Raw genomic sequence first — 18929 nt, 5'->3', positions numbered from 1 at the left:
TGCAAATTATGAACTGAAGTGATTTTCGCATGGTTCAATAGCATGGGGCTGGGGGTGGCAGGCACATAACTCTACCTGCCTACCCCAAGTTCCAGCCCTTTGGCTGATGCCATGGTGGGCTGATCTCGGCCTACAGAAAATAGCAGTCTGAGAATCAGCCCCTTACGCTGGAAACAGCCCATTAACTTGCCTGCACCCACATCCATTGTGTTGGGCTGGGTGCTGGCACACATGGTGGGTTCCAGCGCAAAACGAAAGAGTTTACTTTTTGATTCGAGATGGGCTTTGCCGAAAAATTTAGCGAATTTACCCCGAAGAAAAAAAGAATTCGCAAAACCCATTGAATTCAATGGGCATCAAAATTGACACGCATCAAAATAATTTTGATGTCCTTTGACTTCAATTCGTTTCCGTGACAATTTTTATATGCGCGTCTATTTTGTCCAAATGCATTGATGTCAATGGGCGTCAGAATAATTTTGACGCGTGACAATATTTATGCTCGAGACTATTCTGACGCATGCCCAAATTTTTTTGATGCAGTGGATTTTTCGATGTCGAATTTTCGTTGCAGTTTTGCAAATTTATTTGCTGGCGACAAACCGTGGAAATTCATGTGAATTTGCGCCTGGTAAATTTATTTGCCCATCACTAACATTGGGATCAAAATCTGCTACATGTGCCTGACCCGATGCTGTGGGACATTAGCCTTCAGTAGCTCATCACCCCACTTGTCACTGCTCCCTTTTTCTTCTCCTTCATTTCTTCTGTAGGGCACGAATCAACACAGCAGGGAACAGGTTAAAATACGGACATAGTTGTGGTGAGTTTAGTGTCTCAGGCCTGGCAGTCACCCTGTTATAGTTCCAGGGGTACCCAGGGCACAAATAAACACTTACCCCAAATCTCCCCCTAACTGACCTACCGGCTGGGCCCCCTTAGCTCATAACAAGGTTACAGATATATAGAAACATTGGGGTGTCACCCTGCTATAGTTCCAGGGGTACCCAGGGTACAAATAAACACTTACCCCAAATCTCCCCCTAACTGACCTACCGGCTGGGCCCCCTTAGCTCATAACAAGGTTACAGATATATAGAAACATTGGGGTGTCACCCTGCTATAGTTCCAGGGGTACCCAGGGCACAAATAATCACTCACCCCAAATCTCCCCCTAACTGACCTTCAGACTGGGCCCCCTTAGCTCATAACAAGGTTACAGATATATAGAAACATTGGGGTGTCACCCTGCTATAGTTCCAGGGGTACCCAGGGCACAAATAAGCACTCACCCCAAATCTCCCCCTAACTGACCTTCAGACTGGGCCCCCTTAGCTCATAACAAGGTTACAGATATATAGAAACATTGGGGTGTCACCCTGCTATAGTTCCAGGGGTACCCAGGGCACAAATAATCACTCACCCCAAATCTCCCCCTAACTGACCTTCAGACTGGGCCCCCTTAGCTCATAACAAGGTTACAGATATATAGAAACATTGGGGTGTCACCCTGCTATAGTTCCAGGGGTACCCAGGGCACAAATAAGCACTCACCCCAAATCTCCCCCTAACTGACCTTCAGACTGGGCCCCCTTAGCTCATAACAAGGTTACAGATATATAGAAACATTGGGGTGATACCCTTCTATAGTTCCAGGGGTACCCAGAGTACAAATAAGCACTCACCCCAAATCTCCCCCTAACTGACCTTCAGACTGGGCCCCCTTAGCTCATAACAAGGTTACAGATATATAGAAACATTGGGGTGTCACCCTGCTATAGTTCCAGGGGTACCCAGGGTACAAATAAACACTCACCCCAAATCTCCCCCTAACTGGCCTTCAGACTGGGCCCCCTTAGCTCATAACAAGGTTACAGATATATAGAAACATTGGGGTGTCACCCTGCTATAGTTCCAGGGGTACCCAGGGTACAAATAAGCACTCACCCCAAATCTCCCCCTAACTGACCTTCAGACTGGGCCCCCTTAGCTCATAACAAGGTTACAGATATATAGAAACATTGGGGTGTCACCCTGCTATAGTTCCAGGGGTACCCAGGATACAAATAAGTACTCACCCCAAATCTCCTCCTAACTGACCTTCAGACTGGGCCCCCTTAGCTCATAACAAGGTTACAGATATATAGAAACATTGGGGTGTCACCCTGCTATAGTTCCAGGGGTACCAAGGGTACAAATAAGCACCATTTTGCCCAAGTCCCACTACTAGCCAGGCCCCATTAGTTAGTAAATATTAAATGGTATGATTTACCCAGTTCCCAAATTAATCTTTGTGGCTTCAGGAATACAAAAAAAAACCTGTTGTTGTTTATATAGAGAATTAGGAATTGAAAGTATGTAAATGTTTGTGTCACAAGATGGCATTGCTCTATACTTTGAATATAATTGCTTGCTGTTATTTATTTATTACTGATATTAAAGCTAAAAACCCTCTCAGCTTCAAACATTACTCAGTACCAAGATACTGCATTATAGGGATTTTAAATTTCTTTTTGGAGTCCAACTTTATTGTATTCCTCTGAGTAAGGGCAGCAAAGGTACAAGGCCCCCCTGCCATATTAATGTCTGTCCCATAGCAACTGTTACATACATGAGTCACTCCATTTCCCAGCAGCCCCTACTGAGCATGCTCCCTGAGTGTTACTAACATGTCTATCATAGCAACTGTTACAATCGGTATCCGAGTTGGTCCATTTCCCAGCAGCACTCATTTTACAAAAAAAGTAGAAACCATCAAAAAATGGAGAATATCTACAATACAAAAGTATAAATTATTAGTAACATCGAAAAAGAAAACCTGTACTTGAGTGAGTAACCCACTCAGTATGTTATGGCTGAATTGTCTCAGATGTTTCTAACATTATGGGGCCGATTCACTAAGCTCGAGTGAAGGATTCGAATGAAAAATACTTCGAATTTCGAAGTATTTTTTGGGTACTTCGACCATCGAATTGGTTAAATTCGTTCGAAGTCGAACGAAATCGAACGAATCGAACGAAAAATCGTTCGACTATTCGACCATTCGATAGTCGAAGTACTTCCCCTTTAAAAAAAACTTCGACCCCCTACTTCGGCAGCTAAAAGCTACCGAAGTCAATGTTAGCCTATGGGGAAGGTCCCCATAGGCTTGCCTGTGATTTTTTGATCGAAGGATTTTCCTTCGATCGTTGGATTAAAATCCTTCGAATCGTTCGATTCGAAGGATTTAATCGTTCGATCGGACGGAAAATCCTTCGATCGATCGATCGCAGGATCAGCGCTAAATCCTTCGACTTCGATATTCGAAGTCGAAGGATTTCAATCCGAGGGTCGAATTTCGAAGTATTTTTAACTTCGAAATTCGACCCTTAGTGAATCGGCCCCTATATGTATAATAAAGATATAGGAATTTTTATTTTCATATTGACTTTGACATTGGCTTTACTCTATGGACCTTATTATTCCAGCCTCAATAGGCCTCAGCAGATTTCTCCATAGACTTAGTGACTGTGTAAGTTGGTGCATCTAGTAAATAAAAGGAGACAAGTTTAACACCTCCCAGTCAGTAGCCGGTGCCATTCTGATAGGCACAAATCACGTCAGTACATTATTGCTAAATCTTCTGTTTCTGGGAAATGTTTCATAGGAAGAAATGTCTAGGGCTGGACTTACAGGAATGTCTGTTACAATGTAGAGCAGGTTGGTCTGATGCTTCTTCTTTCTTTTAATTCCAACATATTTCTGCTTCTAATCTGCACTTTCCTTCTATATTCACTACATCCTTCAATGACTTCAAGGCACTTGGCAAGAGAAAAAAAAAACGGGCATTAACTCCAGTGAATTTTGTGCAAGAAAAAAAATGTGGATTTTGATGTTTTAAAACGTCTCATTCTGTACCTCTTTATATATAACATTTTCTTTGTATCTTATAGGAAAATGCCCCTAGTTGCTGTTGGGAAAATCTGGGATTTCAATAGTTGGGGTCCAATTCTAGAAATCAAGGGAATCAAGGGGATTATTTATCAAAGGTCGAGTTGTTTTTTTTACACAAAAAGTTTTCAAGGTTATTTTTTGTTCAAAAATCATTTTGGGGTAAAAAATAATTTTTTTTGGAGATTTATTATACCCCTGATGCTGGAAATAACTTGAATCCAAAAACACACCATCTAAAAACCTGTCAAGGTCATGTAGAAGTCAATGGCAGAGGCGCTTGAATTATTTGAAGATGTTACCAGTCTTCTTGACGGTCAATCTTTTTCCTTGGGTTTTGCCTGAAAACGTAATCAATTTGACGATTCGAGTTTTTCACCCCGACTAAATTTTTTACATCCGTGTTTTTTCTTTTTTTTTTGTAACTTATATTTTTATTAAACAGTTACTCAAAGATACAAAACATATCGATCATATACAATAAATATATAAAAAGAAAATTACAAATAAAGAAAGACCAATCATAAAGCAGGAAAGAAAAGAGGGATCACAAAAAAAAAAATAAAAAGGAGAAGAAAAACTCGCAGGATGTCTGTGGATATACCCACAGCAATGTTTTCAAGTTAAATTAAAGTGAAGCATGGCTATTTTGAAAAATGTAAACACCAGCCTAGCCTAAAGAGCAGAGGCGTAGGTTGACATTATGAGGCCACTCCATCAATTAAGGGGGTTTGAATGAAATAAAGCCTCTTAATTCCCAGATAGACCTAGGGGCCGATTCACTAAGGGTCGAATATGGAGGGTTAATTAACCCTCGATATTCGACTAGGAACTAAAATCCTTCGACTTCGAATATAGAAGTCGAAGGATTTAGCGCAGATAGTACGATCGAATGATCGAAGGATTATTCCTTCGACCGAACGATTAAATCCTTCTAATCGAACGATTCGAAGGATTTAATTCCAACGATCGAAGGAATATCCTTCGATCAAAAAAAGTTAGCCAAGCCTATGAGGACCTTCCCCATAGGCTAACATTGACTTCGGTAGCTTTTAGATGCCGAACTAGGGGGTCGAAGTTTTTTTTAAAGAGACAGTACTTTGACTATCGAACGGTCGAATAGTCGAACGATTTTTACTTCGCATCCTTCGATTTGAAGTCGTAGTCGAAGGTCGAAGTAGCCCATTCGATGGTCGAAGTAGCCCAAAAATACTTCGAAATTCAGAGTTTTTTTACTTCGACTCCTTCACACGAAGTTAGTGAATCGGCCCCCAAGTATTGAGATGCTGGGTGGTGGTATTTTGTAGATAGGCTATATTCGCTTCAAATACTCTACTAATTATTTGCTTGGACAATCGAGGGTCTTCAACTTGGCCGCAACTGCTATCCGTGCAATTGTCAAAATATGATTAGCCAATTTTTGGCCGGGTTTTTTGAGTTTTTTCTTCAATTGGAAACCATTCAAGTTGTGAGTACATTCGACCCTTGATAAATAACCCTCCACGTGTGTATCGGTACAGAAAATGTGTCTACAATACTGAAGGTATTTTTGCAGATTTATGGGACTAAAGTCTTCACAAGGTGTTAATTAAGGAAAGTCATTCAATTTCTATTTCTTCTTCTTTTTATGATGATGTGATTTCACTGTTCTTCTATTATTGAATTTAAATAGTTATGAAGGTTAGAGAGGCTCAAACCCTCGATTAATTAATTAATTAACCCTCGATATTCGACCGTCGAAGTAAAATCCTTTGACTTCGAATATCGAAGTCGAAGGATTTACCGCAATTACTTTGATCGAACCATCGAAGGAAAAATTTAACGATTTAATCCTTCGAATCGAACAATTCAAAGGATTTTAATCCATCGATCGAACGATTTTCCTTCAATCAGAAATTTGTTAGAAAGCCTATGGGGAAGGTCCCCATAGGCTTTCTAACAAATTTCTGATCAAAGGAAAATCATTGATGTTCGGTAGGTTTTAGTTGGCGAAGTAGGGGGTCGAAGTTTTTTTAAAGAGACAGTACTTCGACTATCAATTGGTCGAACGATTTTTAGTTAGAATCGTTCGATTCAAAGTCGTAGTCGAAGGTCGAAGTAGCCGATTCGATGGTCGAAAAAAAAAGTTTGAAAATTCAAAGTATTTTTTCTTCTATTCCTTCACTAGAGCTAAGTAAATGTGCCCATAATTTTAGGTTATAGTATCACAGTGGCCTTTGATTTTAGGCTTGTCCAAGAAATCAACCAAGCTCCCCTTTAAAGGCACACACACACATTCAAGACTTTGACAGAGCTGCATTCCTTCTCTGAAATTCCCTTCCACATTCCCTCAGAATATCTTCCAGTGTTTTAGCCTTTAAACACATTTATATAGAGAAACTTCCCACATTTACCCTAGCATTCCTTCATCTTACAGTATAAACTGTTCTGTGTTTCATTCTAAAACTGTATAAGAACTAATGCTACTTACAATTGAATGGGCTGAATGGGAATGCTTGTTTGGTAACAAACATTTATATTATCTCCCTTCTGGCTGCCTTTACATTTAGCTGGTAATAAGTTCTCTAAAAGAATTATATTCCTCCCTTTCCCATATATGAATTGTTCAGAGACCCTGGCAAACAGGAAAGAGGCATCATGGGAAGGTTAATAATTGAAATCAATGACAAAGAGCACTTGAAAAGTGCCTTGTAGTAGGTCTATGGATGCCATACTTCAATTTTTATTTCAAATGATTTAAAATGAGGGAGATTTTTTTAATGCTGATAATTTACAGTTTAGACTGGATCCTCAGGAAAAGCAGAAATTCCTAAAACGTTTTATAAATTAGAGAAACCTCAGTAATCAGCCTCAAATCCCTTAAGTCTACATGTATGTTCATTGGTATTAATACATGGCCAGTACAAAGAATAGAATTTTAAAAATGGTGACATAGAAATTTAGTGAGGAAGTGTTCCAAAAATATATAACTCTAAAGTATTCTCATTACTGTTAACTGGAGTTCTCATTGGCAAATAGTCGAATTTAATAAACCCGTTTCCCTCCCAGGCAATGCAAATGAACAATCACTCAACGGTCTCTGAGATTTTCCTTTTGGGATTTCATCATCTCAACTATTTCAAGATCCTGATTTTTTCTTTGATTCTTTTGATTCACATATTGACCATCTATGGAAATGTCCTTGTCATAACATTGATAACAATTTGCCAAGATCTTCATTCTCCCATGTTCTTCTTTCTCCAACAACTCTCCTTATCTGATCTCCTGCAGTCCATGGTTATTGTTCCCATCCTGCTCAGAACTGTAATAAATGAAGGAGCTAAAATACCCTTTATTGGCTGTATTGTACAACTTTATTTCTTTGGAATCTCTGAGACGTTACAATGTCTCCTTCTAACTGTGATGTCCTATGACAGATATCTGGCCATCTGTAATCCTCTGTGTTATTCTTCAATAATGAGCCACAGATTGTGTGTTAAATTCATTGTCATATCATGGCTGCTTTCCCTTAGCTCAACACCAGTTACTGTTGTTACTGCAGCTACACAAGAATTCTGCAACCAAAATACCATCAACCATTTCTTCTGTGATTTATTCCCTCTACTGGAACTTTCCTGCTCAGACACCTTCTTGACACTGCTATTGATAATGATATCATCTGTCCCTGTGATTCTTTTCCCTTTCATACTCATCATTGGATCCTATATCTGTATTGCCCATGAAATCCTAAAGATAAAGTCCAATATTGGGAGACAAAAAGCCTTCTCCACCTGCAGCTCCCACTTGGCTGTGGTCTCCATATTTTATGGGAGTCTCATTGTTACTTATGTGGTTCCCACAAGAAACCAGTCACAGACCATTGGAAAACTTCTTTCACTTTTATACACAGTAGTGACTCCTTTTATTAACCCAATGATTTACAGCTTGAGAAGTACAGATATGAAAAATGTCCTTAAAAAAGTCTACAATGAAAAATGCAATTACCAAATTTAAACCAAGGTTTTGCTAATTTTTTTCATATAACATAAAGTCATTACAAACTGTAAAATTATTAAAAAAACGCCCAGTGAGAAAAGAAGTTCTGAGTGTAAAAAATGTCGCCGCCTATTGGCTTAAACGCACTTTGTAAATGTTTTGCTGTATCACAAATTTTTCAGCAAAGCAAAAAGGAACAGATTTGCCCATCATTTCTGATCTCCAAAAATATTTCACCATTACTGTGTCAGCTAATTTACTTTTGGTAGGAGGCCTAAAATCCTCAGCAACATTTGTCCCAGGATTAAGGTCCCTCTGTACTATGACTCCTTTATTTTTATTATTATTATTATTATTATTATTATTATTATTATTATTATTATTATTATTATTATTATTATTATTAATATTATTATTATTATTATTATTATTATTATTATCATTGTTATTATTATTATTATTATTATACAGATTACTGCTGATTAATACCATGAGTCCAAAAACACTTTGTATAATAATAAAAATTATAATCATAAACTAAATAAATAAAGATTGCAACACGGTGGTTACGATGCTTTTGGATACCATGAGATTGGAATATTCCGCTGATCCAAATAATATCCAGTTTAAAAAGATATAGCAATGGGCATATTTATTTAACGGTGGCGTTAGAACACATCAAACATCCCTACTTTAACACCCTGCCACACTGTAAAATCTGTTGTGTTTTTGAAGTGGTGCAATTAATATTCATTATCAATGGATTCATTATAAAAATCCTGTGTAAACGTGCATTGCTTTCTGTTCAAGAATTTGTTCTTTCCCTGAACTGGTTCCATTCATGTTAAAGGAAAACGAAAGCTCCAATCCAAGGGAGGTGCCAAATGTCAGGGCACCCCACAATGATTGTATTGACTTATCTGATACCCCGGCCCTGGACACTTGCAAACAATTTTTCTTCCCTCCTTCTATCTTTGTCCAGGCCACTGGATTTTGACGAAAGAAGGGAGAAAGAGGATTCATTGCTCCCAAGTTTTCCTGGGATGGTGCCTTGTTTTGTGGGACCCACTAAAATGAATGAAAGGTTGTGGGCATATTAGCATGTTTATTATTGGCCCTTGTGTTCAAACATGTTCTGGTTGGTTGCACTGAACACCACTGCACCTGTCCTATATTGTCCACTTCTATTGATGCATTGGAGATACCACCATCGTGGACATGGTTCCACTCCCACAGCAGTTGCGTCACATAGACTTATGGCCAACAAATATGCACATCATAAGGGTTGCCAGGTCTAGTTTTCAAAACCAGCCAAAGTCGGCTACAAAACCAGCCCAAAACTATCCAAGGGGCACTTCAAAAGTAGCCCAAAAATAGCCCAATCTGTGCAGTGAAAAAAAAAACCTCTAAAAAATAAATGAATATATGTGAAAATAAGCCTTTTTTTAATTTTTCAGTTTCGCATATTTTTCCATAAAGCAAAATGGGACAGATTCACCCGTCACCAGGGGGGTAACTACAGAGGGGGCCCAGGAGGTATAGGGGTTCCATAAAGCCCTAATACAATTTCAATAAATATTGGTAAAACTGATCAAACTCTAGACATTTTGACTCCAAAATTGTCTGAAATTGAGGAAAGTCACTGGAAATGTGAGAGTGACAGGAGAAAATCTGGTAAATCCCGTCAGTCCCATCGCCTGCTGGGTATTGTAGTCTTACATTAAACTTAAAGGGGTAGTTCACCATTAAGTTAACTTATGTTATAGAATGGCTAGTTCTAAAAACTTTTCAATTGATCTCCATTTTTTATTTCTTTTGCCCTTTTTTTTCTGATTCTTTCCAACTTTCAAATGGGGGTCACTGACCACATCTAAAAAAACAAATGCTCTATAAGGCTACAGATTTATTGTTTTTGCTGCTTTTTATTCCTCATCTTTTTATTCTGGCCTCTCCTATTCATATTCAAATTAGTGCATGGTTGCTAGGGGAATTTGGACTCCAGATTGCTGAAATTGCAAACTGGAGAGCTGCTGAATAAAAAGCTGAATAACTGAAAAACCACAAAAAAAAAAATGAAGACCAATCGCAAATTGTCTCAGAATACCACTCCCTACATCATACTAAATGTTAATTTAAAGGTGAACAACCCCATTAAACTTGGCAAATTGTTAAACAAAAACTACATTACCCAACATGCATTGAGAGACACAGGCTTGGCACATTAGGGCAAGAAAACTGGCAGATTTTCAAAGTACAAAAAAACTCAGAAAATCTAGTTGCTTTAGACTCTACTAGATACTGTATAACAGTGATCCCCAACCAGTAGCTCGTGAGTAACATGTTGCTCCCCAACCCCTTGGATGCTGCTCCCAGTGGCCTCAAAGCAGGAGCTTATTTTTGAATTCCAGGCTTGGAGGCAAGTTTTGGTTGTATAAAAACCAGGTGCACTGCCAAACAGAGTCTCAATGTAGGTTGACAATCCACAAAGGGGCTACTAAATGGCCAATCACAGTCCTTATTTGGCACCCCAGGAACATTTTTCATACTAGTGTTGCTCCCCAACTCCTTTTATCTCTGAATGTTGCTCACGGATTCTAAAGGCTGGGGATCCCTGCTGTATATTATGGCCTGGATGAGTGAGAATCTTCCTAGAAATGTAATTAGTTTTTTTTTTTGAAAGGGAACACTATTCTGTCTTGTCAGTTCCTCCTAAAACTAAAACTTTTTGGTTTTCTGTTGTTCTTAGATGGTCAGCTTTGTGCAAAACAAATCTCTGGGCCATCCCTGTTTTATTGTCATTTTGGTTTTTAATTCAGCAGCTCTGCTTGATCTGTTAGATTCTGGGCTTAATGGTTTAATTCAAAAGATGAAAAGTATTATGTTTTTGTGCAATGCAGATGGGATTCAGACTGGGCCCCTTATTAGGTTATAGATATATAGAAACATTGGGGGGTCACCCTGCTATAGTTCCAGGGGTACCCAGGGTACAAATAAGCACTCACCCCAAATCTCTCCCTAACTGACCTTCAGACTGGGCCCCCTTAGCTCATAACAAGGTTACAGATATATAGAAACATTGGGGTGTCACCCTGCTATAGTTCCAGGGGTACCCAGGGTACAAATAAGCACTCACCCCAAATCTCTCCCTAACTGACCTTCAGACTGGGCCCCCTTAGCTCATAACAAGGTTACAGATATATAGAAACATTGGGGTGTCACCCTGCTATAGTTCCAGGGGTACCCAGGGTACAAATAAGCACTCACCCCAAATCTCCCCCTAACTGACCTTCAGACTGGGCCCCCTTAGATCATAACAAGGTTACAGATATATAGAAACATTGGGGTGTCACCCTGCTATAGTTCCAGGGGTACCCAGGGTACAAATAAACACTCACCCCAAATCTCCCCCTAACTGACCTTCAGACTGGGCCCCCTTAGCTCATAACAAGGTTACAGATATATAGAAACATTGGGGTAACAGTCACCCTGCTATAGTTCCAGGGGTACCCAGGGCACAAATAAACACTCACCCCAAATCTCCCCCTAACTGACCTTCAGACTGGGCCCCCTTAGCTCATAACAAGGTTACAGATATATAGAAACATTGGGGTGTCACCCTGCTATAGTTCCAGGGGTACCCAGGGTACAAATAAACACTCACCCCAAATCTCCCCCTAACTGACCTTCAGGCTGGTCCACTCTTGACTGATTTAATTAATGTAGAAATTAAATATATCATGTATTGCTTTTACCACATCTGTTCTTCTCATTTTAAGAAGCTTAAAACACTCCCGAGCGTTACTAACATCTGTCCCATAGCAACTGTTGCAATTGGTACATGAGTTGCTTCATTTCCCAGCAGCCCCTTCAGCTCATACTGTTAAAAAATGGAAAAAACAAATGTAAAAGTCAGCAGCTTGGCATACAGAGCTTTGGTCCTGCAATAAATGTATTTGAAATCTAACAAAATATTTTCTAAAAACAGAACTTACAAAAAAATAAAATCTAATGGAAAGTGAGAAAATGTAAAGTAGAAAATTAGTGTAAAACATTACTAAGGTCCAAAAATAAAACCTGTACTTGATTAAGTATCTCACATCAGTATGGGATGTTTAGTTCACTCTGATGATTCTACTATTAAATGTATAATAAAGTTATAAGAAGTTTCCTTTTTGTTGACTTTGACATTGGTTTTACTCTATGGACCTTATTATTCCAGCCTCAATAGGCCTCAGCAGATTTCTCCATAGACTTAGTGACTGTGTAAGTTGGTGCATCTAGTAAATAAAAGGAGACAAGTTTAACACCTCCCAGTCAGTAGCCGGTGCCATTCTGATAGGAACAAATCAAGTCACTACATTGTTGCCAAATCTTCTGTTTCTGGGAGATGTTTCATAGGAAGAAATGTCTAATGCTGGACTTACAGGAATGTCTGTTACAATGTAGAGCAGGTTGGTCTGATGCTTCTTCTTTCTTTTAATTCCAACATTTTGCTGCTTCTAATTTGCAATTTCCTTCAACATTTATTACATCCTTAGCAAGGACAAGTAAGTGTTATTTAAATGCACTAAACTATAGTAGGTATTTAATAAATCACTTTATTATTTTCTCTAACAACTGTTTAGCTATTTATCAGTTTATCGGGGCTGCAACCAACACACCCAGGCTGTGAGTCAGATTTTGATTTCGATGCTTATTTACTCTATCCAGCAATCAAAACATTTTGTAAAAAAGAAATAAAGCTGCAAATGTGAACATCAATTAATTCTAATTCTATACCGACTTAAATCGTGTTCTGTACATAAAACAGCTCTTAACATGTTCTGTATTTCTGCTGCATATTGTTCCCTCTTCCCCAGCCAGTCTGTTAATTCCAACTCATTTCTTTCCTCTCACCGGCTATTCACTGCTCCTACTTCCCACTGTTCTCAGGTTCCTCACACTTCTATTAACTCTGGGTTTAATGGGAGGTTTCTTACAAGGGAGGCTTCATGGGCTAATGTTTTGGTTGAGCTCAGTCTGATCTTCTAACCTGAGTCTGCACTAGATTTGCTCTGATATTTACACTGAAAGCTCTAATACACCCAGTTCTGCTGCCATTGGCATCTGAGCAGGGGACATTTCACTGGTCTCTCCAACATGTACCTGAACTGATCTCCCCTCCTATCTGTCTCTATCTTCTGTATTTGTATAACTATGCCAAAAAGACAATGTGCAGGGACCTTTGACATTTTACTAACAGGCGTAGAGGACAATTCGCTAGCGAAAGAGTTCAGCGCTTATGAAGTTTTTACTCAGGCAAATGTTCGTTACTCCACAAATTCATTAAAGTGCGAATTTTTCTCTCCAATGTTCACAGTTAATTTGTTATGATTTCGTAAAGAAGAAATTAAACATGGATTCCCAAGTTAAAGCTTTACCGGAATTAGGATCAGTAATTTTCAGATTTTGTGAAATACAGTTTTTTCTCCAAGAAGGAATCAAAAAGTTCTTTTCACTTCTAAACTGAAAGGTGATTAAAAAGTTGAGATTTGATAATTACACCTATTAAACTTGAAATAAAGTACATGTCTTTTGACATCAACATGCTGGTTTTTCTATTTTTATGTAAGTATTTTTCAGTACGTTTCCCCTTTCTCAGGAGTCTGCTTTGCCAAGTTAGATCTGACGAACTGATAAGATGAAGCAACATCCTCCTCAATCTTATGTCAGTGACATCATATCCTTTATGCAGAAAAGTCATGTTTATATCTAAAATTATAACTGTTAAATATATTTTGTTTGTTCATCTTTTTACCATTTGAAGGTTATGCCGCATTTGTTTTAGGGTGGGCTCATGTCTAGGGCATTAGAGGATCTTTTGTCTTTATTTTGCTTCCTTGGACATTTGTAATAATAAGTGAACACTTCAAACATTTGCACCAACATCTCTAATAAAGACACATACATGACCTATATGTACCCTCCCTATTCAAATTGACCTAAGCGTGTGTTAACGAAGTTTCCCTTGAATTTTTAGAGATTTAATATACCCCAAAAGCTGCTAAAAATCAGAATCTGAAAATCGTCCATATCAAACCTGTCCAGGTCACGTAGAAGTCAATGGCAGATGTCCCTGAAGATGTTTCTTGACATCGTGGTCTGCGCTGGGTAATCTGATAAAGTTGGGGTTTTCATACCATAATTTTGAAAAATTTAGTTTTCACAGAGAAAATTCGATAAGTCGACTTTTTGGAGCATCAATCATACGAAACATATTGATACTTGATTTTCTCAGTCAGATTTTTTCAAGAACATTTATTGATCAATGAGTTCAATTCGTGGAACGGAGTATGGCTGATTTTGTTTTTATAAAAACCTAGATTAATTTGAGTTTTAGTAAATAACCCCCCTAATGTTGCTTATGTTACTATATGGGTTACAAGTAACTGTAATAAATGGTGTCAATAAGCACAACATTCACATTTTTTTTAGCAAAACTGCACTGAGTTTGCCAATTAATTTCCCTTCTGCCCTGACTCTTTGCCTGCCCTATGCCCATTACATTGTTCATAAATTGAGCTGAAGTAAATTTTTAATAAATATGCTACTTTGTGGGTCCTAATTTATAGTTGTTCCCTATGCTGGATAAATAAAAATCTTAAATATGATAGTATATCATTTAAAACAGGAGATTCATAATTATTTAATTCAACTAATTTATCGAGAAATCTGCTCTAAAAAGTCGGTAGGGGAAAAGTCTCGACAATAAACGTGTGACAATTTGAATGGTTTGAATTTTTCAAGTTTGACAATTGAATCACTCAATTTTCTTTGAGTTATTGCCGCGACAAATCAGATTATCGTACGAGATCACAACAACAAGAAACATCTTCATGGACATCTACCATTTACTTCTACATGACTTTGACAGGTTTTAGCTGAAGTATTTTTGGATTTGGATTTTTTGCAGATTTGGGGGTATATTAAATCTAAAGTTTTTTTTCCCCTCTAAAAATTCATGTTTTCCCCTTTAAAAACTCGACCAGAAAAATCTGGTTTAATAAATAGGCCCCTAAATAAACAAATTCTTCAGTTTTTAAAAATCTGTCTGTAAAGATTCTCATTCATCCAGGTCATGATATACATCTACTAGAGTCAAGTAAAAAGGCAACTGGACTTTTGGGGTGTTATATATCAAAGTCTGATGAAAAATGTTGTTGCTACAAACTTCGATCAAATGTTCTCTGTTTTTTTACGCTTATTTATTATTACATTTTCCTGAAAATTTGCTTTGCGGCAAAATATAAGATTTTCACAATTTTTTCAGATTTTTCACCCGAAAACTCAGATTTCTTATGTTTTTTTGCCCGAAAACTCTGAAAACTTCAGGGTATTGCACGAAACTCAGTGCACATGAAAAAATCATTGGGACTTCTCCCTTTGACTTATATGCAACCTCAACAGGTCTGAGATGATGGATTTTCTGATTCCAACTTTTCCATCCTCAGGGTTTAATAAATTCTGAAAAATGTGTGATTTTTAGTAAATAACCCCTTAGAGTTTTACCACATTTCTTTGTTTCTATCACATATGGAATGAATTTGTTGCATCAACTGCTATGCTCCGTCCCTCTATTTCTAGGTTTGGTCGTTTTGCTTGAAATTGAAGCGCTTTCAAGAAATCTCTAAAAGGGAAATGTAATAAAAGTCGGTAACATAAAAACTATTCACAATGAGAAAAGTTATGCCTTTGTGCAAACAAATTTCCCTTTGCATGAATTCAATATAGCTTTTGCAAACCTGGAAACTGTTTAACAAATTTTTACGAATGTGCAGTGAATGTAATTAAACTTCTTAGTGAAAATGATGCTCCAAAAGATTATGACACATTCAAGCACTTCTCAAAAGTGAGCAATTAAAATTTGCAATGCAATAATTATTTAAGGAAAAATATAACATTGCAAAATGCAAACTTTTATTCATATTGGTGCAAATTGTTTTTCTCTTTTCAACCTTTATTACATTCCCCCATAAAAGTCCAGTTGCCTTTTGACATTTTGTAACCCAAATAAAATAATATGAATTGTTAATCTCTCCAATGTTCACAGTTAATTTGTTATGATTTCGTAAAGAAGAAATTAAACATGGATTCCCAAGTTAAAGCTTTACTGGAATTAGGATCAGTAATTTTCAGATTTTGTGAAATACAGTTTTTTCTCCAAGAAGGAATCAAAAAGTTCTTTTCACTTCTAAACTGAAAGGTGATTAAAAAGTTGAGATTTGATAATTACACCTATTAAACTTGAAATAAAGTACATGTCTTTTGACATCAACATGCTGGTTTTTCTATTTTTATGTAAATAAGATACTATGGGGGTTATTTACTAAACTGCGAATGCCGAAAATCCCCCAAAAAAAAAAAGGGTTTTTTTAGTATAAAATCGAAATTTTAAAAAAACACAAATTTTTTGGAATTTATTATACCCGAGGATCGAAAAAGTCAGAATCTAAAAATCCAGCATCTCAGACCTATGGAGTTTTTTGTGATTTTTTCACATTTTTTACCCGCAAACAAAATTTTCGGGAAAGTGTATTAATAAATAAGCCGAAAAAACCCATGTGGCTTTAGTCAGAGTTTTTTTCATAAAATATTGAGTAAAATTCAGACTTTGATAAATAACCCCCTATACTGTATGTTGATTTTAATCTCGAAATGGTTAAGTTTTATTTTCTCCATATCCATCCAATGAAATATCAACAAATCGAAGTCATATGGATCTTTCTAAAATCAGGAACATTCAGTCCACCAAACTGCTTAGATTTTCTTAATTCTGAATGTCTGAGTAAGATGGGAAGATTTGAGGTATGACATTTTTGGGAATATTAACATTTTAAAGAAATCCACCCTTCCTAATAGGTTAAGAGGGTGAGGAGAAATATTCAAAGTGTAGAATCTAGATAAAATAGAAGTAAATATCTATATCTAATGGAAACCAAAGAGGGTTTGATATTTCGTTTTGTTAAAATACTCTTGGGGATAGACTTAGAAATATCTAATATTTCTGTTTTACTAAGGTTTATGAAATAACCAGAAATAACACTATATGATTCAAAGAAACTGGATTTCCTTTCCTAGGCAATGGAAATGAACAATCACACAATTGTTATTGAGATTTTCCTTTTGGGATTTCAGCGTCTCAACAATTTCAAGATCCTAATTTTTTCATTGATTCTTTTGATTCACATATTGACCATCTGTGAGAATGCTCTTGTCATAGTATTGGTAACAATTAGCCGAAATCTTCATTCTCCCATGTTCTTCTTTCTCCAACAACTCTCCTTATCTGATCTCCTGGAGTCCATGCTTATTGTTCCCATCCTGCTCAAAACTGTAATAAATGATGGAGCTAAAATATCCCTTATTGGCTGTATTGTACAACTTTATTTCTTTGGTGTCTCTGAAGCTTTACAGTGTCTCCTTCTAACTGTGATGTCCTATGACAGATATCTGGCCATCTGCAATCCTCTGTGTTATTCTTCAATCATGAACCACAGATTTTGTGTTAAATTAATTCTCATGTCATGGCTACTTGCCCTTAGCTTTACATCAGTTACTGTGATTACTGCAGCTACACAAGAGTTCTGCAACCAAAATACCATCAACCATTTCTTCTGTGATTATTTTCCTCTTCTGGAACTTTCCTGCTCAGACACCTCATTAGCACAGATATTGATAATGATAGCATCTGTCCTTGGAATTCTTTCCCCCTGCTTGCTCATCACTGGATCCTATATCTGTATTGCCCATGAAATCCTAAAGATAACGTCCAATATTGGGAGACAAAAAGCCTTCTCCACCTGCAGCTCCCACTTGGCTGTGGTCTCCATATTTTATGCGACTCTCATTGTTACTTATTTGGTTCCCACAAGAAACCAGTCACAGACCATTGGAAAACTTCTTTCACTTTTATACACAGTAGTGACTCCTTTTATTAACCCAATGATTTACAGCTTGAGAAGTACAGATATGAAAAATGCCCTTAAAAAAATTCTACAGTGAAGAATACAACCACCAAATTGTGGCCAAATTAATTTATTTTCATATACTGTCAATAAAACATAAGGCATACATTGTTCTTTTGTATCTTCGGTCATTGCTTTTCTTTTTGTTCCACACCTTTTAAGATAATAATAATAATAATAATAATAATAATAAAGATTGCAGCATTTGTATGGTGGTTATAATGCTGTTGGATGCCATAAGATTGGAATATCTTTAGTCCTCTAATCCAGATAATATCCAATTAAAAAAAGTACTCCTACAAAAGAATTTTGTATCTATAGTGGTGGTGAAATAACACTGTGACTCACAGTACAAGGAACCTAATGACAAGTTTTATTTTTATTAAACAGAGCTATTTTATAATTTAATTAGAAGTGCTTCCATGTCTACAGGAACAATTTAGTCCAACTTCGATGCCCAAAAACACCAATAATCTTAACATCAAGCAGAATATCTGAATTAGGTTCTGAGATATCACTTTCGACACCACATTCTGTGCCATAATCTGAAAATTCAAATATTTGTGTTTGGGGTGAGGCTGGGTGGGGTTAAGAGCCAAGGTGAATTAAGTTAAAGTTACTGTCAAAGAGAAAAGGCATTCTCATCTGAGAGGTTAGTGAAGATGGAAATGCTCTGCTTGGTCAACACAGGTTTCATTATTTCAAATGTATTTACTCTAAATGATTTTGTGCTAACTTGTTGGAAAAACAATACCATTCCAGCATTTAATGCGTTCTTGAACAGGAAATTAAGAGCTTGCAAGTATGACATCTTCATGTCCAGGTTTCGATATAGTGCAACATAAACATTCTTTTCTTAATCGGAGGTTTGTTGGTGGTGCCATTTATACAGTCTTAGAGAACTGGCTGTAGGATCACTAGCAGACATCATGGTACATTTTCTAACAGACATAGGGACACATTTAATAAAGTGCAAAAAGTTATGTCATTATTTATCATGTGAAACTCATAGATGAGATT

At 37.1% G+C, this 18929-nt stretch overlaps 2 protein-coding genes across 2 annotated transcripts; both read left to right on the top strand.

Moving 5' to 3' along the window:
* Positions 1-7203: 7203 nt before the first annotated feature.
* Positions 7204-7923, top strand: LOC121401333 (olfactory receptor 11L1-like). Its single transcript, XM_041585720.1, has one exon. It carries the CDS (start codon positions 7204-7206, stop codon positions 7921-7923), a length of 720 nt encoding a protein of 239 aa, XP_041441654.1.
* Positions 7924-17025: 9102 nt separating this feature from the next.
* Positions 17026-18022, top strand: LOC121401332 (olfactory receptor 5G3-like). Its single transcript, XM_041585719.1, has one exon. The coding sequence runs from the start codon at positions 17026-17028 to the stop codon at positions 17944-17946; it is 921 nt and encodes a 306-aa protein (XP_041441653.1). The 3' UTR covers positions 17947-18022.
* The last annotated feature ends 907 nt before the right edge of the window (positions 18023-18929 follow it).

Source organism: Xenopus laevis, chromosome 3L, assembly GCF_017654675.1.
Source record: "Xenopus laevis strain J_2021 chromosome 3L, Xenopus_laevis_v10.1, whole genome shotgun sequence".
Lineage (NCBI taxonomy): Eukaryota > Metazoa > Chordata > Amphibia > Anura > Pipidae > Xenopus > Xenopus laevis.
The sequence above is the reverse complement of the archived record's forward strand: the minus strand, read 5'-3'. Positions and strand labels throughout refer to the sequence as shown.